This window comes from Seriola lalandi, unplaced genomic scaffold, assembly GCF_002814215.2.
Source record: "Seriola lalandi dorsalis isolate HSWRI2012SDOR001 ecotype SW California unplaced genomic scaffold, Sedor1 jcf7180002054767, whole genome shotgun sequence".
NCBI lineage: Eukaryota > Metazoa > Chordata > Actinopteri > Carangiformes > Carangidae > Seriola > Seriola lalandi.
The window spans coordinates 2,017,946-2,042,330 of record NW_019525320.1 but is presented as its reverse complement, the minus strand read 5'-3'; the positions used below and the strand labels follow the sequence as shown (position 1 = coordinate 2,042,330).

The following is a 24,385-nucleotide window of genomic DNA, read 5'->3' as shown; positions in this document are numbered from 1 at the left end:
CTCTTTCACACACACACAAATTCACACAACCATTTAGGCCCTCTTTAAGGCGGCGCCCGAGCATTGACTACCAGTTTCATTGTGTGGCATAAAAGATCCTCTTTCATCGTGGCCTTAACTGTTTCAAAGAACTAAGCGGAGAGGATCAGACTGGCTGAATCCGACTGAAGACATTACTGTCATATTTACTGTAAGAGACAGCCAAGGTGTGGCTCAAGCACCGCTAGTGCAGAACTCCTGCCCTCTGGGCAAGGCTCTGGTTGTTGATTTCCACTAAAGATCTATTACTCTAATGTTCCTCACAGATAAGCCGCCTTCAAAGGCGTCGAGCTTACTGCCATTATTGGCTGTTTGTTTGGTAAGACTCTCCACCTGAGTGAGAGAGAAAGGGATTGACTGGGAGGCAAGAAGAAAGAGAGAGAGAGAGAGAGCAGAGGAGGAAGTGAGAAGGAAGACCTCAGGGTATGGCTCTGGTGAAGAGATGTGTATATGTAAGAGAGAGAGAGAGGGTTATGGACAACATCCCTCTCAAGGGCAGCAACGCCTGCATTGTTATGTACAGTACCTGCATGTACTTAACTTTTCCATACAATGTTTTTTTTTTTTTTTTTTTTTTGCCCTGAGACAATGGAACTGTATCAAGTCATCTCTCCTCAGGCAGCTCCTGCTCAACTTTGTCTGACTGACACATTTCAGCAGTGATGCTAGAAACAGACACCTGACTGCTGATCACATCTGTCCCAGTCTGAGGGTATATTCACCCACCAGGGTGGTCCATCAGCCACCCCACAAAAGCCACCCGGAGCCTGGAGTGTGTATAAGTGCCTGTGGATGTAGCGTGTGCGCGTGTGTGTTTGTGTGTGTGTGTGTGTTTGTATGACTGTACGTCTCTGAACATAAACAGGGGTGTTTTTCATATGATGTGGCCAGTTGTTTTGCTGCGCTAAATCACCAGCTCTTGTCAGAAATGCTTCCAGTTTGAAATTGGCTACAATGGAGCTAGGGGCGCATTCACACCCACACACACACTGCCTTTGATCACGCAACCGATAACATACTTCAGTAGTTCTGTTGACGGCGAAGAGGAAATATGATAAATCACATTATTGTAACTGTGTAACCTCATGCTCTGGTCGAAATTTGAAACGGAGATGGGGAGAGAAAGAGTGAGTGTGAGCGATAGAGTGGCAGAAGAGAGAGAAAGGGCCAAGGCCGATGAATGGAAATGTACCTCTGCTTCTTCATGCTTCCGTTCCCCCCTTAAGACAAGCTCCCCATCATGGTGACTCTATTAATCACAGCATAAAGCAGTCGAATATCTAGTGCTTTAGCTTTGTTCCCATGCCAAAGCCTCCTCTCTTACATTCACATGCACATAAGCATGCACACACTTCGGAGAGGAAATACTAAACCATCTATCAGAACATATTGTGTATCTACAAATCACAGAACAATGGAGGGAATAGGAATGGGAAAATGTCCATTTCGTTTTTTTCTCCTCCAATTGCTGCAGTATTGGCCTCAATTTCACACAAGCCACTGTACTTAAAACACACAAATTACATGAACGCTCATGAAAATCGAATTCCTCCCCCCCGGGAAACAGGAAGAGATCACCGAGGCTTTGACAGTCCTTCTGTTGATTCAGAGCAAAGGGGGGATAAAAAAAGAAAAGTTGTGAGGCACATTTGTGAGCGTGTTTGTTGAGGGATGAACATGGGTCTCCATGTCTGCATCCTTTCTTCCTAATGCTGCTCAGGAGTCTTCAGTTCGTCATTCAGCGGCAGACAGAGATCTGAGGGGACCAGACGGCCTGTGTGCCTCTTGTCGGTTGAGAGATGTGTTGTTCCGCGAGCAATATCAGGCTCCTTTCTTGACGCCGTGATGGCCAAGATAGGGCAGGATAGTTCCCCACTGAATGCTTGCAGGAAAAATGAAGAGAAGAAACCACATGTAGTTCACTTCTCTCCCCCATACACACACACACACACACACACAGACCCACAGAGCAATCCGTTGCCATGCCCCGGCAGTGTCCATGTATGATGTGGTGAAAGCGCAACCAGGGACTGTACCCACCACATCTGCAGGCTCACTGGAAAACAATAGGGGTGTGAAAATGAGCGACAGACATCTTACCACGCACACCGCAGCCACCTATAAATGGAAAAAATACTGCACTGCACACACAGACACAGATACTGACACACATACTTACAGTCTCTCACACAGGACACACACGCGCACACACACACACACACACTCAGACATTAGAGATGCCCATAAAATGGGGACACAGAAACCCCAATTCTAATTTTGAAACTCCCCTACGCTGCGGAGCCTGCAAAATCTTTAACCGCTCTCTTTCTCAATTCTTTTGTGGCCGTTTATTTGCGTTGAAAATATCTGCACGTCACAGCGCCAGCCGACACAATGCACATGTGGTAGTCATCAATCATAATTATCATGGTTTAAAAAAGCCACAGCTGTTATTTGATTTTAAAAACAAGCCATAGCGCAGCGCCTTCCAACGATACGTCAAGTTGTCAGCGGAGGCCTTGGCCTGCGCAGCAGAAATGTCTCTCTCTCTCTCTCCGGCTTCCCAATGAGCTCGTTGGAGAGCACAGCCGAGCTGAGCTGCATTCAACCTTTCCCCATGACTCACCACTGTGTGTCTTTATTTTTAAACATTTTCTCTCTCCTTTGCTGCGTGTTTATTCTGTCTGAGTGAGGCCGCTGTTATGGACTTCACACAACGTTTGTTTATGGCTTCTTTAATCAGGACCAGATAACGGCGAGCTGTCTCCATCCATGGGCGCATCCCCAGAAGCTGGGTGATGTGTGTGTGTGTGTGTGTGTGTGTGTGTGTGTCTGCATGTGTGTGTTGCTATGCCTTAATGATCCCTCTTGAATGTTCTGATAAATATTTTTCTCAGTAGAGTATTAGTACACAGACAATAAATAGGATTAAGGTGTGTATGTATATTGTTCACGAGGCCCCGTGTGAGCTTCCTGTGTCATAAGTGATGTCACCCAGTTGTGATTATGTCAATTTATTCACTGTTACTGCTTGCTGTGTAATTTCCATGGCAACTTTGTTATCACTTATATTTACCTCTGACTTTAATCAAGCAGTAGTGCATTACACTTGTTGTATTCGTTCCCAAATTACTGCCTGGAGCTCGAGCAGATTTTGCCAAAAAATGGGACAGACATGAAGCATATAATTTACATGACATCACCGCAGAGCGTTTGTGGAGAGCTAGGCTCAAGGTCCCATGATAGCATGGGAATGTCAGCAACAGTGTTTGAGGTCGTAACATGTAAAAAGTAATAATTCACATATTATTTGTTATGTGCTTGATTATTTTACTTTTATTTATTATTTTTTAAGAAACGTATTACATTGCTTAAAGAAGCTGATGAGGTGCACCTGAAAAAAGATTATACCATATATTCTAGATTTACCATGTTTACTGCTTTGTTAGTTCAGCTATGTGTCATTCACATGCAACAGCAACATTTTCAGAGAATATACAACATACGCTTTGAGTTTAAAAGATGCATGGAGTTTTTCTTGTCACAAAGATTGGATTACATTCAACTATTCACAGCAACCTTGTCTGTATCCTTAAAGCCTTACAAACAAGTTGAACGAATTTCCTTTACCCCGTAAAACATTTGTAAAGCCTTTATTAAGTGTTTTACAACCACATTGTTTACTCTGACTTGTGATCCCCTTATTCTCCTCTTTTATTTGCCCATTGCTACCTTTTTATGGCACATTACTCACAAAAGCTATCAATATGAACCATTCTCCACAGTTGACATAAGTGTGTATAATGACACTCCTGTGCTCATGGTGTGCCAGCAGTGCATGAGGTACAAATAACACAGGGACCTGCGTATCAAAACATGCAATAAAGTAATGGTGATGTGAGTAATGACACGGGAAGATTAATTCCCTACTTTGTTCTATGGAACCATTTTTGGTTGACTGATCGAAAGCATCCAGGCCGCATGTGTCCTTGAGTAACACCTTGAACCCCCTCTCTCTTCAGTCGGACCTCCCAGGAGGGGGGCATCCGTAACAGGAAATTCCCGTGCATGGAAACTAACATGCCATCATTATGCTTTCATAAGGAAAATAGTCGATGTCAGCAGAGGCTGTAAAAAGACTACATAATTATCTGACCTACAAAATCTCATGGCAAAAAGGACATGGTAGAGACGGCAAGCTCTTCAAATGTTGAGAACACACCTCCTCCCACCACATCCCAGAGCCTAGTGTTAAACTTTGACAAGGTAACAAGCTGTTGGTGCATGGGATTTGTCACAATTGCTAAATATGACTGGCAACTCAAATACCCAAATTTGTGAAGAGCGTGTTGCTGTGCAGTGTTTTTTTCCACATCTCCCCTGAAGGTGAATATAGATCACGCCTGTGGATAGATCCATCCAGCCCCCCGTCAGCTTGGCTGCCTTGACAAACAAACAGCCCGTGTGTCAAAACTCCCAAATGCGAAGAGCTTCTGAGAGCACAGTTTACACTTGCTAGCCCGGTGGTCTGGCTTTATGAGCAATGGTTAGTGTCATATACACATACACACACACACACACACACACACACACACACAGATACACACACACGCACACACAGACACACACGCACATACAAGCCTCACTCTTGAAGACTCATGCAGGACCCCAAGGGCTGTGAAAGCAAAGAAGGGGTGACGTAACACCTCCTTGCTTTCATTGTGTTTATCAAAGAGATGACCTTACATGACTGGTGCCACAAGGTTATATATGTTTTCTACCAGAGGCTGACACATAAGTTGTCCGTGTGTGTTGAACGTGTGTGTGTGTGTGTGTGTGTGTGTGTGCATGCATGCATGTATCCGAGCATCCTGCACCTCTCCCTCTTTGACCGCAGCGCAGCTGCGTCAACACTCACCCCACAACACACCCTCTCACGTCAGAGTGTGTGTCAGAGGGACAGAGAGAAATGGAGTGTGTCTATGTTACAGCTCTGAACAAAAGGGGGAAGGAGGTGGTCTCCTGAGAAACCTGGGGCAGAAAAAAAGGAGAGAGAGGGAGAGAGCAAGATGGAGAGGGAAAGAGAGATAGATATGAAGGGAGACTGAGGGGTCAGATATAAGAGTAGGTATCTTGTGAGACATCTGGAAAAGAGAAAGAGTCACTGGGACGAGGAGGAAATTACAGCTGCCCAACAATGATTCATTGGGGAAAATTCTCATCTACATCTCCTTCTCCTCCCTTTCGTCCTCCAACCTCTCTACCTACCCCTCTAACCTCTCTGAGTCCTACTCCCACTCTTGATGATTGATCTCCATGTGAAAAGCATTCAAACATCTGTAATTTTACATGTCCAGAGTACCTGAAAAGAACATCGATAAGGTATACGCTGATTGATACTTTGATATTGATGCTCCCTGTTTTCTCTCTCTAGGGATCTGAGTATGAACAACATCAGTGAGATCCAACCCAGAGCCTTCCACCGATTACACCTGTTATCAGAACTGTGAGTACAAAATCATTCACCTCACGTTCAATTATTAAACTTCCATAGCCACAACTCACTCATGACAAGAAACAGTCGTTCCCCGAGCCGCTGATATGTGCAGACCTCGGTGATGGGGATTGATGACTCTGGCCTGCCTCTGATCTCTCCTACCAAGAAACTGCCTGCAGCAATATACTAGTATATCGTGGGATGTCTACAGAGGGAGGCGAAAGGGAACCTGATATTCACTCAGAGAGTGAATATACTCTCTGATATTCACTCAGAGAGGGAATATATGGTCCTCAAAGTGTTTAGAGAGCAGGTTCTGTGCTCAGCATCCAAGCCGCTGCTTTTCTTGCGCTCCTTGACTTTGTTTCAGCTGGAGAGCTCAGCAGGAGCAGTATACACGTAGACACGAGCCCTTGCCAAGACAAACACACACTATAGGAGAACGTCAGGAAAGGACTGAGGAAGAGAAAAGAGAGCAAAGATCTTTTTTTTGTTTTTGTTTATAGCCTTAGGTGTATGTATGGCTGGGTTTAATTAGAAATATAGTTGCTGAGACACTAAATGGGTTAAATGCCAAAACAGACATGATTCTTAATACTTTTCTATGTTGGTAACATTCAATATTTTTCCACCAAAAATGTAATTTAACAAAATAAACAATCTGTTGCCAACAAAACTGTACTGTAAAACTGTAAAAATTAACTTAAATATGATTTGAATTTGGGTATATCTGATCTCAAAATAAGCAAACAAGACTCTCATTTGACTCTGCCTCTGCGTCAAAAGTCAAACACACAGTTTGGTCAGCACTTCACAAAGTCAAAAGTATTGGTTTCATTCTCACAGGGCTGATGAAAGAACACATGCTGTAGCAAAATCCCAAAACGTTTTGAACACATTTTTCGGTGGACCTCACCGATATCTGATCTGACCACTCAGCAGAATTTGGCTAAGTCTCGGTTTGACAAAGGCTGCCCGCAGATTTGCCCCAAGGGTGTGAATGCGTGTGTGTAAGTGTGTAGTAATTCATGGGGGCTTATGTGTGTATTGCAGCCTTCACCTGATTCTTTCACTTCTGAAGCCTGCAGAGTATGTGTGTGTGTGTGTGTGTGTGTGTGTGTGTGTGTGTCTGCATGGGGTGTTTGAACAGTCCGCTGTTTTCTTTGCTAATTCTTGCAGCTGCAGCCTGTGAGGCATGAGCTAATGATGATGAAAGCAAAAGGTTTGCTGGATAACCATTCAGTTGACTTTGAATCACAGTCAAACTGGGACTGAAGAGTAGAACAAAGCTGAGCGAAGTTTTATGACACCTTGAAGTTACAGAATTAAATTCAAGACTTTGATTCATTGACATTACTTGAATTGCTGATGTGAACTTTCGCTGTCGTGAAAATGGTAAAGGTCAGACATTGCTGATGGCGTAATAATCAGAAACACACAGAGCAGAGTGATGCTGAACATTAAAGCTGACATTTGGCTGCATTGGGGAAACGGGGGTGGGGGTCTTGGATGCAGCTTCACCTGCCGTGTTTGTCCAGACATAATCCTCCCAGTGTTTTACAACCCTGTTGATCTTCCTTCCTCTGTATTGCTCTCATGTTCTGACATTTTATGGAGACGTTCTGTTGCTTTGTAACTCTTCCAAGGAGGATGTTCCTGCCCCAAAGCCAATTTTTATAGCCTGCTGACCATCTCTGGGGCTGAAAGGAGAAGCACATTTCTGACATCCACTCACGTCTAAGAATGTTTGGAAAGATGAAGCATGGCAGGTTATGGTAAACACATTATAATTACAACAACTTATAGCACTTAGAAAATCAAACTGAGGCTCTAAACACACATATGGTCGGCTTGAGAGAGAGCGTTTGATGTGGGTCGATAGCACTTGTTGGTAGCACAGGGAAAGGCAAGGGCCAGGCATGTTGTGACTGGTAGAGTGATAAATTGTTTGATGTTGGGCTCTACCTCCCTGCCTGCTCTCCCTCACTCTATCTCCCTCCTTTCCAATTCATTTCTGTATCCCCCCATCTCCATTTCACTGCAGGCTATTGCAAGCTGTAGTTGCTGCCTTTCATAGTTTTTCTGCTTTTTTGGGTGCTCTCCAAATTCTTACAAACCAAAACACATCTGCTTATGGCAAGAAGTCCAGCTTTCATTCAGTTGTACACTATGGGGAGGAGAGGGAATAAAATCTTATGAGCCACATAGAGAGGATCTTTCTGAAGCACTGCTCAGAAATGGAAACGATATCACGCTGCCTCTCATCTCTTCGCTCAGTTCTCAACTCTTTAGTATCAAAGTGCAAACAACTAATCCCTTTGAACCTCAAATAAGGTGATTAAATTACTTCACAAAGCAGGTAGCAAATCTCGCCAGGCTAAACCTCCCTTTGATTCATTGCGGCATTAATATTAATAATAAGATGTAAGTGTAATCGCCCCGCCCTCCAGGCCTTTCTCTAACTCAAAGGCCTTATTTCTAAATATTATTGTATGATCTCAGATCCCTCTTATTAAGCCTTCATTTAGTGCTTTGATCAGTGAATCACCTCTTAATTCAAATACACAAACCTGCACGCAACTGTCAGACGGTACATGAAGAGAGGCGACTGAGAGGCACGCTGCGTGTCTATGGGTTAATGAGAGGGCAGCAATGCCCGCACTCAGGTACAGACTCTGAGACTGGTTGCTCATCTACCTGACATATCAAAGACATCCCCTCTCTTCAAACACTATCTATTTGTGATCTAATTGCAACTTGGAAGTAAAAGGGGGTAGTTTTAGGCATAACTGTCCCCCTAGAAGCCCTTCCTGAAAACTACCTCAGAAGGCGACATTGCTTTCTGGCTATCATCTGTATCAAAGTCGATGCTGTTTGTACCTCCGGAGATCACATTTCCCTCCACCTTTTTCTTTTGACTCCCTTCGTAATCAGCCGAGTCTCTCATGCTCATCTTATCATTATCTGTAGCTATCACTCACCTCCTAAATACAGAGCTGAAATCAGACCATTCAGAGCGACCTGACAGGTAAAACAATCTCACTGGATTTTTTAAAAACCCCCTATCAGTGCAAATGAATGTGCGTAGAATATGGTGCTAGCTTCGGTTATCAGCTTAACACCGAAATTCTGATAAATCCGTCTCGTCAGTATCGCCCCACTCTGGAATATCCATACTGCCTGGGCTTCTCCAGCCCTGTGAGATTACACTAAGGTGCTCTCCAGCTATCACACAAATGAAATCCAAATGTAAGAGGAGAGAAGTGGTGAGTGGAGGCCAATGCTGCCCTGCTTGTCTTTCCCTTGGTGATAAGATTGTCTGCTGATAGGCCAGGAGTATGACGTAGGTGAGGGTTAAGGGGTTACAGTATTGGCTGTTTTGATAGTCCAGGTGCACAACACATCTGGGACTATCTAGGTCAATTAAAACTTTTCCTTTTAGTGTTGCCAACATTGGTTTTTGTCTGCTTGTCTCTTTCCCCGCCCACAAACACTCACCCACATACATCTCACACACCCGCATGCACACACACACACACACACACACACACACTGTTTCCACATGTCTATATTTTACTCCAGTAATTTCAGAGGTTAACACCAGGTTAAGTGGTTGGCCCTGAGGCTGGACCTCCGAACAGAAGGAGGGATAACATTTCTATTGATGGACCAAGGGTGAAAAAGGTCAAACATGCATATGTAGCTACAGATACACCCACACATGAACTGTCCTCTCTCTGATAAGACCGGTTTATCCTCTTCATCTTCTTTCATCACTGACTCCTATCAACCATCCTGGTCCTGCTGCCACTATGACGTCCTATCACTGCCTGAGATAGCATCCCAAAATATGACGCTGTCTTCTCTCTCTAGGTCTTTAATCCATCGTTTTGTTTATTCTTTTGAGGCAATAGGACATGGCAATACATTGGACAATCAGAAGTTGGTATGCTTCAGTAAAGCCCTAACTGATCAGCTCTGATAGCAGGGTGGTCTCACCTTTGTTAGGAGCAGCACCCCTCCCTCTGTTCTCCCATACGTTTGAACTACACTGGCTTCTGTTATTTTATCTATAAATCACTTCAATAGAGTTGAATTATGCTGAGGTGGAATTTTTATCTACGCAGTCCAGGGGCCAAGAAAAATTCTAACCATCCCCAAATCAAATTAAAAGAAAAAACAGTTGGAGCCACGGTTTGACAAGAGCAAGGCGCCTTTCATTAGAATGAGATTGATGTGGAACGACTAGGAGGCTAAGTGCGGAACATTCACTCATACGTGCGATCATTTACACACGCGTACACACATAAATACGCACGCTGATATCATGGAAACAGTTGGTCAATGGCAACTGCCGGTGTTCTGTTGATGTCTATCAAGAACCCCTGAACAATTCTTTCCTTTTTCAATATCCATCTTCACTTTCGACATAATTATCCATTTGACAAATGAAGTCGGCAAAAAAAAAAAAAAAAAAAAAAAAGAAGCATGATTCCACTCTAATGCTGTTTTGGCTCCAATGGTGCAGCTAATAGAGAAAGGCTGGGTTGGCAGTACGATATGCACATCATACCATGGCCTTAACTACAATGTTTGTTTTCTAAAACTCTAAATTACTGGCGCTCCTCATCCCCGCATAGAAAAGACATTTATTTTTCTTTGGTGCTACCTATATCTTTTTTCCATCCAGTGCGTCTGTAACCAATCATTGCATTTGAACAGGAACCAAAAGAAGGCACTTAGGGGTCTTTGCAGAAAGAGGCTTAGATCTATTTTACTGGTGTCAGGACCTCAGCAAGGCCTATTGAAACAGTTACCTCTGGAAAAGTAGCTATTGAAATGCTCCCTGGCGACCAGCTTGTGCAATAGCGGAACCTGAAATGGTATTGAAGTAGCAGACCTATGGTGCTCAGAGGGACAACAAACGGGCAGTATACAGGTTTCTTTATGAGTGCAAATCAGATCTTAGAGCAAATTGAACTCCTTTATCTTTAAACAGGAATGAATATTGGAATTTGTAGGGTCAAAGCGCTGCAGTAGCTACTGATTAACCCTCTGTCATCTGCGTCTTTCATCTCCGAGAAAATATTGAGACATCATGTGGAGCAGTCAACGTCTGTTTGAATGAGTTTTGACTGTGGTTTGAGCGGCATGACTAAATACCACCATAATAGCTTGGATAACGATCAGTCCATTTTCTGTTCTAGTAAGCCGGTGTGGGTGTGCATTTATCTGTATATGCAGGTGAGAGTGTGTGTGTGTTTGTGTTGATAAATACGAGCTCTATAAGAGTCCTAAACTGTGCTGAGTGTGAGATTTGGCAGGCACAGGGGAGGGTTGTGCGGTTTGCCACTGCAAAGTAATGAGACTGAGACATGTTGACATGGGTGTCAGATGTCAGAGGGAGTTTGCTGGGAGCCCTCGTCCATTACCATCTGGATGATAGTGGTTTGGAAAGGCAGACAGCGCTCTATATCAATATTTCAATATCCAGGCACTGATGGAAAAACTCAGCCAGAGGCAGGCTGCTTAGCATAAGGCTGAAATGTCAAAATGTCACCTTTAGAACAACGGCGTGAGGAGGAGGATGTCAGTGAGTAACTTTTAACTTTTGTGTGTGTGTGTGTGTTTAATAAAAGTGGGTGGTCTTGAGCTGTGAAGACAAAATCTGTGTTTAAACTGTGCTTCCAGCTCATGACCTTGAGAGTTACTCTGCTGGACTGAATGTTATTTATTTGGACATCTTATACACACTCACAAATGACCATTAGGTGCTGTGTTTGATAAACAAACTGATTGGATTGCTTGTGTGAATGTGTGTGGTTTTTCTCCCTCGCTGTCCTCAAGGCCCCTCAGAACGAGCCCAATTTACCTCAAGGACATGGAAAATAGCACACACACTCACACTGCGCACACACCAGCTCGTGCACACTCATATAGTATACACCTTACTCTATACACACACACATAAACACACCCCCATATGCACAAGCAAATATACTTCCACGCTGCACTTGTTGACCCAGTCTCAGTCTCATTCAATTCAGTCTTTACTCACTCATCAGAGCTCCCAGGATTGGTTAAGGTTTCAGGATGTGCTTTGGGCCAATAGCAACCACACTGAATGGAATAGAATATTGTTATTTGCATACTGCCCCAACAGTAACCCCGAAGCAGGAACTCAAGGATGAAGTCATATCACAGTTCAATCCAAAAACGTAGAGTATAACAAAAGGCAAAAAACTTCTCTTATGAGACTTATAAATGTTTTTGTGTATGCGGTTGTATATCATATTTCACTTGTATATTTTGTTCTCTCCTTTTTGATCTCCGTGTCTCTCCCCTAGGCGTATCTCAGGGAATCAGCTGAGGTATATCTCAGGCCACGCTCTCCAGGGTCTCCACAACCTCAAAGTTCTGTAAGTAACCTCCTTCTCTCTCCCTCCCTATCCCACTCTGGTGGTTCAGTCCACATCCCAGGTGGGTTGTTCCACTCCAGCCTTTCAGGGGGAAGGGGGCTGTGCTCCCGCCTTGAATAAAACACACAGGCCACGCATCATTAACTGCAGTTAAAGTTTATGGGCTGGGGGAGACCTGCCCTGCTTGCAGCTCCTTCATTCCTAAATAAGCCCTTTTTCAGTTGCAAGAGTGTACACACACACACACACACACACACACACACACACACCCTCACAGGTGTAATGCAGGGACCTCCCAGTCACACCACCCACCGAGATTACTGTAAGTGACAAAAAAAAAAGGAAAAAAAAAGAACTTTAAAAAAAAAAAAAAAAAAGCCACTCAAAGCTGTTCTCTTAACACCCCATTTCTCATAGTGTATTCAGAGCCTTATGATCCATGGCCACCAACTGTTAGCACTGCTGTGAAGTATTAAATCACAAAAATGTGCAAAGCAACCATAAAAACCATAGCACCTTCTGACTTGTGAGTGCGGCATCTAATGAGTTGTGGCCATACCTCTAGTGGGTGTAAGACAAGGGTATTAAGGAGGTTTTCATGAGCCTTGGCAACCAACTCAATTCCTTTTGGACCCTGGCTGAGAAAAGATTGAGAAGCCCTGCCGCAGAATATAAACCTAGCTCGAGAACTGTGGTTTGTAATTTGGGGGAATCTGGGGGGATTACCAGGAACACAAGTCGATCTTCTCTCACCTTGTGTTGTGTAACTCACCAAGACAGAATGAGTGAACCAGCTATGAATTCATGCACACATATCCTGAATTCATACATGCTTCACACTATGACACCCAAGCTACCATTGGACGGTCTTTTTGACTTAAGAGCAGCTGAACTGTTCGTTTCCTTCCTCAATATATTAGTTGAAGTCAGTCTGTGTTAAACACAGATAAACTGCTGACCTTGTGTAGCGTAGCCACAAGGTCTCTGACTCTCTCTCTCTCTCTCTCACAGACACACACATACACACACACACACATACAGAAACACAGAGGAAAGGTTATGAACCCAAAGTGCAGTACAGAGAAGCTCCCCATGGAGAATTTCTTTGAAACAGGAAAATACTCAATAGAGTGTATTTATCATGGCATCATCATCCCAGTGGAAACATTCCCCTGATCCTCTCAAACCTGAGCAGCATTTTCTCTTCCCTAAAGCAATCATCATATCTTACACAGAGCACTGTTGTGAAATACTCTACACTATGAAATTATGTGACACACTGAGTTATGTAAATTAATTTGGAAGAATATACTCTTTACATCTTGAGACATGCAGAATGCACTGCATTGCCAACATTGTATCCATCACCTCTAGCAAAATAAATGAATGCATAACTAACATTTCCGGAATTAAATATCTGTTTCACTCAGAGTGAAGCATCACGATTGTTTCATACTCACGAAGACAAAAAGACACAGAATTCTTATCACATATTAACCTTACTGTAAGAGCAGATATTTAACTGTTGCTGTGACGTTACAGGGGTTACACCGACAGTCTCACAAAGACTGGCTACTGTGGCACCATGATGCCACGATAGCATAATGGCACTGCTGACAGCAACACACTAGAGACTGGTCACCATGAAAAACTTGAAAGAAAAGAGGGAGAGAAAGACAGAGAAAGAGAGGGAGGGAGAGGAAAGAGAGAGCACTATTGTTTGCTCCCCACTTCCTCCTCGCTTTTTTGCTCCATTCTTCTGAGAATGACATCAGCAGCCCACCCAAGGAGCTTCTCTTTTTCTTTTCCTCTAACCTTCATTCTCTGCTTCTCTTCAAGCCTTCCCTTCTTGTGTCAGATTTCCCTCACTATGGAATTATTTGTTCTGCCTGATGTGCCCTCGCGCACAACACATACACTCCATCACCTATAGACATATGGTATGACCTATAACTGAATAATCTGCATGTGCCTTTCAGAATGCTACAAAACAACCAGCTGGAGAGACTTCCTGATGATGCTCCATGGGATCTACCCAACCTACTGTCCTTGTGAGTCTCTCTCTCTCTTATACACACACGTATACGCACACGTATATATACACACACACACACACACACACACACACACACTAATCATACTACTCTACCTCATCTAGCAGGGAATGAAACATCCCCTGGCCACCCACCCACACATCTCAGCTCTAACCGCAATGCAGGTATAGAGTACCACTGACATATTACAGACCATACCCCAATGCCGGCAGCAATAGTTCTGCGTTCAGTGCTGTACTGCCTGACGGTAGGAGTCACAGCCTGACTGTGTCAGTGCAGTTCATGGTAGCATCTGGAAGCCATGAGGGAAACAGCAGACACTGCAGGCCGGGGAGAGCATCTCCAATGAGCTGTGAAACAACCCCATTTTCCATCAATTCCCCCTCTCTTCCTCCTCCGCTCCTCTCGTCCGTTCTTCTCCCACCACCCACACCGCTATCCCCCTGGCTAATGAGAGTGTTTGGTGGCTTAATTGTCTCATCTGTGGGGTCAGTGTACATTTGTATGTGTGTGTGTGTGTGTGTGTGTGTGTGTCTGTGTGCATGTTTGGGCGGGTGCATGTGGACCACCTCATCTGTAATTCCTCACCCCTACTCCGTCTCTCCCAACTTCGTACCGCACACGTACTCCACATCCCTGCTTTCCAAATTAATAATTCTTTGTAAATATCCATAGAGCCGTTTCCTTCATCACACAGACGCTCTCAAATTGCTGGAGTCGTAACATAGGAGGGGCGTGCGCATGGAACTCCTCTACCACCTACAACGTTTCCCCGTCTGGTATAAAGCAGGCCTGCTCTCGCTTAATACAGTCACCAAGCCTGCACACACACTCACACATCTGTACACACATACTGCACTCACACCCAGGCACAATAGCTCAGGCTGTCCTTATGTGAGTGTGCATGTGTCTGAATTAACAATTTTTTTTCATGTTGATGTCTCCGTCTTCAGTCTATGAGTGTGTGTTTTTTGTGTGTGCACAAGCGTATGTGTGGTCTTCTCTTAATTTCTTCAGATAGAGATCGTCTCAAGTAATGAAACACACACACACAGTACACACACACACACAGAGCCAGTGTATAGAGACGTACCTTGTCATTACAGTAATGATAAGCCCAGTGGAGAGAGATTACTGGAAAGGCTTTGGAGAGTGAAGCTTGTCGGCGCCTCTCACTGACATAAAACACACCAGGTAAAAAGAAAGAGAGACGGCATCTGAGTCAGCACATGGGTTTTAAATTGGTATAAATGTATAAAGGAGGCTTTCATCCAGAATAAATCATGACTTAATCTCGGACAAGAATCCTTTTGTCAGCAGAGAACTGAAACCGAGTCAAGAAATTTGTCTCACCACTTGGAGCAGGCTAATTACAACATGCAGTGCGAGTGCTGTTGTTTAGTTCGGTGCCATCAGACAGCAGACAGATGTGTTTTGGGTTCCAACCCACAGGTTAAGCAGCGTAATCACCACTGATGAGTTCCACAAGCCACATTAAATCAACATAACCCTGTTTTTATAGATTTGAATCAATGTAGTGAAACGTGCTTCTCCAAGTTCCTCGTTTTTGACCATCTAGAAAATTAAACCACTGGAGGCAGATTGACAGATCTCCAGGATCATTTAAGCGAACTTTCTCTTTCTGTCTCTATTTCTCTCTCCTATAATCGTACCTAAGACCTTGATGTGATGGACAGGAAATAGTTGTAGCTTTATTGGCTTCTGTGGAACATTCCTGGTTCTGTCTGGACCTTCTAGAGACCTGGCAGGTCCACCCAAAGGAGCAATTATTATTTTTGCCCTGGAGAACAAACCAGGAAGTTGAATGGGTCTTCCGTAGCTTTCATCTTGCGATTCGGGTCAAGGACAAACAATGTCCACAGTTGGAGCGCACAGCATGCACAAGGACGATGTTTTAGCACTGACAAATGTGTGTGTGCTCAGGAAGTAGAGAAGATGAGAACTTCTTGAAGCTGCTTGTGTGTGCACATACACACATTCATGTGTATTTACATGTATGCTGGAGGGTGTCTCCGTGTGCCTTTGTGTGTGAGCATCTGCCAGTGTATACAGTTGCCTCCCCTGATGGAAAATTTCCCTGGGGAGAAAAGCCCAGAGTTCAGAGTTCAAGTTCAGATTTCACTTTGATGATGCTGTTTGTTTGGTGAAGCCTCTGAGGGGTGGGGAGGCTGAGGAGGAGCTGCAGCGCGAGAATCAAAGAACCTCGGTGGAAGATTGATAAGGGAGGATGTTTGAAAGACGAACAAGAGTTAAGGAGTGAGACGCAAAGGGGTTTGCGGCGGCTGGGAGTGCATCAATGAAGATGTAAGAAACAAAGTGTGAGTGCAAGAGGAGCCGGAGAGAGGAAAAGGAGATTAATGAATGAGTGTGAAGGGCCAAAGAAAGAAGAATAGCAGGAGGAAGTGGTCTCAGCTTGTCAGCTCTGCCCCGAGGGGATCATTCATCACTATGGACCGTGTGTATGCATGTGTGCATTTATGTGGGGTGTGTGTGTGTGTGTGTCACAGTCCACACTCATTGCCTGTGGGGTGAAGACAGTGAGAGAGGGGACAAAGGTTTGTTAGGTTTTGTATGGCTGAAGAGATGAAAGTCAGTGTGTGTGTGTGTGTGTGTGTGTTTGTGTGTGTCCGTCCGGTGTCATAAATTCATTAGCTGAAAGGAGTTGTGTTTGTTTCTGAGCGGTGGAAACATCAGGGACTGAGGGCGACAGCTAGACTCCAATGGAAAGAGCGAAGGAGGGAAGAACAGCTGAAGATGCATCTTGAACTTTTCCTCCCTTCTTCTGTCTTTCTCCTTTTCCAGACGTTGAGGGAAGAAGGCTTTACACAAGGTGAAGTGAGGTAGAATAAAACAGGCTCGCCACAATCGTTCCTACTCGTTTGTGTCTCCGTCATCTTACATTTCATACATGTCTGTGCTAGTGAAGCTAGACATGGCTTATTTAGCATGGGAATAAATCATAATGAGACACATTTAAGAAGTTGCAGCAAAGATGAAAGAAGGAGAATAAAGGGCGTGTAATTCTCATAATAACCTTCCTGTAAGCCAAAGTGCTTCAATGCCACGACACACTAACGCACACACAAGCACCGATACACATGCACATAAGCAAACATACTCTACTTAGACTTGGTAATTATCTCTCTAAGCTCAGTTCCTCTCACCCTGCAGGCGTCTTGATGCTAACCTGTTGTCTGAGGTTCCGGCTGGGACCTTTAGAGGGGTTCGCTCTCTAAGACACCTGTGGTTGGACGATAACTCTCTAACAGAGATCCCAGTGACAGCCCTGGACTCTCTGCCCTCCCTGCAGGCCATGACGCTGGCCCTCAACCAGATCACTCACATCCCAGACTATGCTTTCACCAATCTCTCCGCCCTTGTCGTACTGTAAGTGACATCTTGATTTGTTTACTTAAAACTCTCCTGAGTCTGGGTTTCTCAACTTACCAGAGAAATTATTTGTTCCGCTGACTTAGAACAGGGCGGAGATGATTGTAGTGTGGAAACGTTTTTCAGAGAGTAATTTCTGATTTGTTGAAAAATATTTGTGGCCTTTTTCCAGGCATCTCCATAACAACCAGATCCAGAGCATGGGCGCGAGATGTTTTGAAGGTTTACACAGTCTGGAGACACTGTGAGTATCTCGCACGCACGCACGCACGCACGCACGCACGCACACACACACACACACAAGGACGCACACAATCCTACATGTATGCACCCTGAAATGATTTCATAGACCCAAATGAGTACCTCCTCTGTTTCCCCAAACACTAACGCAGGCTTTGTGATGACAAAGTATCAGCAAGTATCAACATTCATTTGGTATGGTAGTGTTTACAACAATCACATAGCCTTAGAATAACCCTAAGACATATGAAGAACTCCCTGATGTATAACCTTAACAAGGTAATAAAACCAAGAGCCAGCATTTTATTCAAATTGTGTGTCTAACTACAGCTCTGCTTCTTTTTGTGTGTGAAAGTGTTTGGCATAACTTAGAACACCTGAAATTAATATGTTTTTATAAATCAAATGTACCAAGCATAAAAAATAATGAAGTGCAAAGCTAAATCGTAAAGTCATAATGATTAATGTTTTGGTAATTTCAGCAGGTGTTTGAACGTTTCTCAAAACCACAACCAACAAATCAATGGGAGGATGAAAAGTTCCTCTTTGATTACCTTGAAGTAACATCAACAGATTCCTCTGTGTTTTGTAAAAGTAATTGCTAAGCAGCGCTGAGGTCAAAAATGGCTCAGCGTGGCTACAGGAGAGTTGTTTGAGTGTACGTGCCGTAGCTCCAATAGTTAGATCCTAACCACACACCATTGTGGAAACCACAGGAAACTGACACAGTCTTATGAAAGAGGTGGCGAAAGAAAGCGAGAGAAATTGAGACAGCGCAACGTTGTCTCCGGCAAAATTCATGGTGGTCTGATGAAAAAAAAAAAATGACTCTGGCATGCTGCTTAACAACCTGTTGAAGTGTAAAAAAAACTATGCGTACCTTTTTATGAGCATGTGTGTGGGCACATGCATGTGTGTGCAGATAAGCAAGTATTTTTGCCTGTGAACTCATAAGCGTATGGGCATCTTAACACTCAACTTAAAAGCCATTATCCATGCTGGGAAATGTGAGGGAACCGGGTGTAAGTCAGGGGAGCCACGATTAAAGGGATGAAGGGAAACCAGAGAATGAGAAAAAGAGGGATGGAGCTCTCTAGACCAGAATAGTTTGTGTTAAAGTGTTCGGGCCGTCAGCGGTGGGGAGAGACAGATGATTCAGCGGGATAAGATGACAGGTGTCACTGACGTGGGGATTGCACTGGTATGAGGGGTTAATCTCTCACAGCGGCCTCGCTTATGAGAAATACGAGAGACCATCTGCATCACGAGCACCCTACCCAGCCCCTAGTGTGTATTATAAAATCATTACTACGAAGAGCCGTCCAGAGGACTGCAGGAAAACACAACAGCATAGGCAAACAAGACACAGCAGACCTAGACATACTAACATTTCACAACACCCACTGAAAAACACACATACCGATCAGTACTTCATCAAAGGCATTTTTCTGCTACTTTAAAGGAATAAAAACAAATCCATTTGAGTATGACTTAATACTGTTAGATATCCTTTAACCTGGATGGCCGAGAATCTTCAAAGACAGCACACATACAGTGCACGTACATGTCTTAATATGGCAAAGTCCATACTTGTGTGGATGCACAAACACACACTACACACTTTTCCCCTGCACATCCACAGTACATACTTATATACAGACAAGGAATACAGTGAGACCCCTTTTCCTGCCACCTGCATATGAGCTGTGTCAACTGTAGGAATGGTTGTTTTGATACAGTGTTTCCTGGGAAACTAATCAGAGACAGACCTAAATAATCAGGTCAGAGCAGCAAAGGTCAAGGGTCACATCCAGACTTCACACTCTTCAGCTGTCTGCCTCTCGGAGTGGAGAGGAAGTGGCTACGCATACATATGCAATCAGACACAGAATATTGCATATGGATGAATTATGATTTCCATTGCAGGGGTATGAAACCTCCATCATGCCCTGGACTTAATGTGTAAATATATTTAATCATGACTGTTTATCTTTCTGCTTCTCCATCTTTCTCAGGGATTTAAACTACAATGATCTGCAGGAGTTCCCTGTGGCCATCAGGACACTGAGTAAGCTTCAGGAACTGTGAGTACTGACACTCACACACACACACATAGCCTACACAAAAACACACCTGCCTGACATGACTATCGTGGTTGCGTTATCCCGAGTAATCCCGTTAAGTGATTTTAATGTGGCACTCGGATACAATCTCTCTCGCCCTAAGCAGGTGCTGGCTACACACCCACGCTCCCGCTCGCCTGCACGTACACACAGATGCACGCGCACGTACACACAAACCATGTTTTCCCTCAGCTTCAGCAGATGTTCTGCAATGTGCATATGTGTCACAGATACAGCCTATGTGTGCGTGTTTACATCTCATGTATCCAAAAATGTTTTTCAGCTGTGCAATGGCAGGTGCAACATGAGGACATATGACTTGCCTCTCGCTCACAAACACACTCTGTCGCTCCTCACACACACACACACACACACACACACACACACACACACACACACACACACACACACACACACAATCAGAAACATATTGATAGACTAACAGAGTGTTTTTATATTTGCAGGGGCTTCCATAACAACAATATCAAAGCTATCCCTGAGAGGGCCTTCGTGGGAAACCCTCAGCTCCAAACCATGTGAGCTTAATGCTTACTCTTAATGCTAGAATGTGAACATATTAGATGAACACATCATTTAACGTCTCCATTATGTACCACACAACTTGTTCCAAAAACATGTTTATCTGAAAATGTCCAAAACAAAATTTCTCTCTTTCTTGCAGTCATTTCTATGAGAACCCCATCCAGTTTGTGGGAAAATCCGCTTTCCAATTCTTACCTAAGTTGCACACACTGTAAGTATGCGGTCAGTAGGAACCATTCCAGTGAGTTAGCCCAAACACTGTTTAAATCATGCTCTGTCCCTTGCAGTGAGAGTTGAGTGGACATGTGTAATGGCCTACTGAATGATGTTGTGTTAGCGTATTGCTGTGCTGCGTGCTGATGTGGTAAGAGAGAGTGTGTTGTAAGAACATGTTGAATGGTGTGACTTATGATGTCTAGAGAGACAGCCAAAACAGCCTGTGTTGATGTTGGAGGAAAAGTTTGATGGCTGCAATGAGCTGTTAGACAAGGTCCGTGTGCACACGCATGTATGTGTGTGAGTGAGAGCCGGAGGGAGAGAGAGAGAGAGAGAGAGAGAGAGAAAGAAAAAGAGAGAGTTTTCTGACAGATTTTCTTCCTGCAGTTCCCTTAATGGAGCAACCCAGATTCGAGAGTTTCCAGATCTGAAAGGAACCACCAGCCTGGAAATTTTGTGAGTGCCTTCCTTTATGCCCCTACACACACCATCAGAACCTCACACGGAGAGTATTATTTCATCGATTGAGGCTTCAACACATACAACAACAAAGAATGCGAGAAGTCACTGATGTTGAGGGCAGAGATGCAATCCCCATATAAGTCCACTTACATGAGAGAAAAAGTGTGAACAGAGATAAAAAGGAGAGACACACACACAGAAAGCCAAGAGGGGAAAAAAAAGAGAGAATATGTGTTTTAGGAAAAGAACAGGAGACTCAGAAAAAGGGATAGGGAGGGGTAGGTTAGTTATGCCAGCCAGTGACAGGTTTGGCGAACCTTTACAGCTCCCTGTCTGACCAAGTTAGACTCATAGAACTGGGGGATCCTTTCGCTTGCTTGCACTTCAACAATGATCAGAGGATTCACTTTTTCTCTATAGGACGTTGACCCGGGCTGGTCTCTCAGCTCTCCCTCTGGATCTATGTGAGCAGCTGCCTCGCCTCAGAGTTCTGTGAGTACACACACATACACACACACACAAACCGGGGAGGGGGGGAGTGAGAGGTACAAAACTGATACACAAAACCCAACTGTGGAGAGTTGTGCCCCCAAGCAATCATTCGTACAGTCACTTCGCTATGAAATCCAATCACTACCCCCCCTTCCTCCACAAAATCATTGTCCTGCTATATCGCCTTGCTCACAGAGCCGACTGTTCACCCAAATAATCCTGTCACCCCCATAATTTCCCACGCTATAAATCCACAGCTGGTCACTGTGTTTATGTGTGCTTTGTGTGTGTGTGTGCTTTGTGTATTGTTGAAGGGAGCTGTCTTACAACCAGATTGAAGATCTGCCTAGTTTTTACCACTGCTCCGCACTGCAGGAGATGTGAGTAGCTCAACCCCCGACTGAACCGCACACACACATGCGTCAAAATCAATACTTTCTGTTTCCCTCCGGATATTATATTTCACTTATGTATGCCAATATGTATTTTCATCAACAGAGGGCTACAGCATAACCAAATCAGGAGGATAGAGTCAAGCACCTTCCAGCAGCTCACCTCTCTAAGAGCACTGTAAGTCAGCTCTTGTTGTAATTGTACATTTTATCCAACATGCATGTAAATATTTTCTTGGAAATGCATTGTCTACATCAGTGGTTCCCAACATGGGGATCACCACCCCACCAAGGTGTTGCAAGATACAGACGGGTGACAAATTAAAGGAAAACCCCTGAAAAATGAGCGGACATGACAATGCGCCCAACCATAGGACACGAGGGGTCACTGAATGGTTTGATTATGAAAATGAGTCATATGCTCATGGCCTTTGCAGTAACCAGATCTCAACCCAGTTGATTGCCTATGGGAGATTATGGACCAACATCATCCACCATCATTACAACACCAAATGAGGGAATATCTTTTGGAAGAACAGTGTTCATCCCTCCAGTAAAGCTCCAGAGACTTGTGGAATCATGCCAACGAGCACTGAAGCTCTTCTGGCGACATGTGGCAGCCCAACACCTTACTAAGACACATTATGTTGGCTTTTCCTTTAATTTATCACCTTGTGAATATCTGAGGTTTTATCAGATGATCAACACATTAGGAGAGAAGAAACACAAATCCTAATTCTGCTGCACAAAATTGTTTCTCAGATTTTTGCTTTTTATCATGTGAAATATTAGATAGTTTTACCTCTTCGAGTTTAATTCAGGCCTAGGAAAAGCATTAAAGAGAAGCAGTCTGTGGAGAGAAAAAGTCACTTTTCTTAGATGAGGGGTCTCAAGTAGACACTGAATCATTTAAAGGGTCATAAGCCAAAGGGGTTGGGATGCATTGGTCAAGTTAAAAATTCTGTACACTTATGACCCATTACTGTCATCTAGTGGTGATCAAAGTATGACATTCAATGTGTAATTTCAGTCCATTTCACTTCACTTTCTTTTTGTTGTCAGTGATCTGAGCTGGAATATGATCGAGTGGATTCACCCAGATGCCTTTGCCTCACTTCACTCTTTGATTAAACTGTAAGTAACAACAGTTACAGAGCAGTCACTAAGTCTATTCTGGCTTTCATCTGGTCCTTTAGCAGTGCCGCTCTTATCCCCTAGCAGGCATACCGAATTTGTGTATCTTTGATTAAAGTTAAGCTGTATGTCAGAGCCTTGACCTTATACAAACAATCCATACTTAACAGTGTGTGTCACTGAAATCCTGTTGTCTTAGGCTGAGTCCACAGAGAATACTGATATGTATTTATTGTTTGAAAAACCCCACTTGTGTGGCAAGGAGACTCATCTCATCTCATGCCAATACAAACTGCTTTCCTGTGTGAAGACTGGTTGAAGTACCGTATGCCTAGCTAAACAAGTAGATACACTACATCTGACAGGAAGTGTTATCTGAAGGGAATCTGATAGAGAGCCTTGTCTGAACAGTTTAAAATAACTAAGAGACAAGGCCCTTTTGTTACCAAGGATGACCCATGGCTATATCTGAAATGAAAACACAGTCGTAAACACTGGCTCGGTCTGATCTGACAACCACCCTCTTCTGTTTCTCTGAATTTCTTTCTACATTTATCTCAGGGACCTGACTGAGAACCGTCTCAGCTCAGTCCCTGTTGCAGGTTTGGGGAGTCTCACCCACCTCAAGCTGAGGGGCAACACAGATTTATATGAGGCCTTCAGTCCTGATCACTTCCCCCGTATGAGGTAACACAAACACACACCATCATGTATCTCTTATTCTTTCTTACTAAGTGTATTCCCCAACATGACCTTTGCATTTTGGTTTCTCACTCACCAGAAACTGATTTAAGATGATAACTAACCCAGGTGTGTGTCCTGTGGCTGTAAGGAACAATGCATCCCTTCCCATCCCTTTAATTATCCTTCCTCTCACAACTTTCTATTAATAACTTCAATTTACCAAAAGCAGCCAAGGTTGACAATGGACTAATTACAGTGCATCCCTGCAAACCATTCCTGAACTGAACTCTAACAATGAGGAAGCATTCGTCGGCAGCAAGTTAATTCTTGTTACAAAGCTCCCTGAAGGCCTGGAAAGGTGCAGTGAAATAAAATTGGAGAGTGAGTTTCAAAGACATAGGCGATGGCAGGTGATCAAGTGGCAATGTCAGCATTACTGTAGAACATTGTCCAAAACAGAACTCCTGGCAGAGAGCCATTTAAAAAAAAAACTGTACTGTTGATCCAGATGTCGGACAACCAAATGTTTTTGCTAGGTTTTCCCTACGGATGATGGGTAATTCTGGTTGATTTTGCAAACTCTTGCTGTAATCATTACTTCTGTTTGCAAGGGCCATTTGTAAGATATCCATTCCTAATGTGCTTCCAATGTAAGTGATGGGGAGACCAAATTAGTGCT

General features: G+C 43.9%; 1 protein-coding gene across 1 annotated transcript in view; it reads left to right on the top strand.

Annotated features, from left to right (window-relative positions):
• lgr6 (leucine-rich repeat containing G protein-coupled receptor 6) overlaps window positions 1-24,385 on the top strand; it is a 37,471-nt gene that overhangs the window by 9,121 nt on the left and 3,965 nt on the right. Inside the window, exons 2-15 of the mRNA XM_087179006.1 lie at window positions 5,474-5,545; window positions 11,884-11,955; window positions 13,935-14,006; window positions 17,202-17,417; window positions 17,593-17,664; window positions 19,676-19,744; window positions 20,248-20,319; window positions 20,466-20,537; window positions 20,930-20,998; window positions 21,425-21,496; window positions 21,811-21,876; window positions 21,995-22,066; window positions 22,951-23,022; window positions 23,584-23,709. Coding sequence (XP_087035132.1) covers window positions 5,474-5,545; window positions 11,884-11,955; window positions 13,935-14,006; window positions 17,202-17,417; window positions 17,593-17,664; window positions 19,676-19,744; window positions 20,248-20,319; window positions 20,466-20,537; window positions 20,930-20,998; window positions 21,425-21,496; window positions 21,811-21,876; window positions 21,995-22,066; window positions 22,951-23,022; window positions 23,584-23,709 — 1,194 coding nt within the window. The remainder of the gene's footprint in view (window positions 1-5,473; window positions 5,546-11,883; window positions 11,956-13,934; window positions 14,007-17,201; window positions 17,418-17,592; window positions 17,665-19,675; window positions 19,745-20,247; window positions 20,320-20,465; window positions 20,538-20,929; window positions 20,999-21,424; window positions 21,497-21,810; window positions 21,877-21,994; window positions 22,067-22,950; window positions 23,023-23,583; window positions 23,710-24,385) is intronic.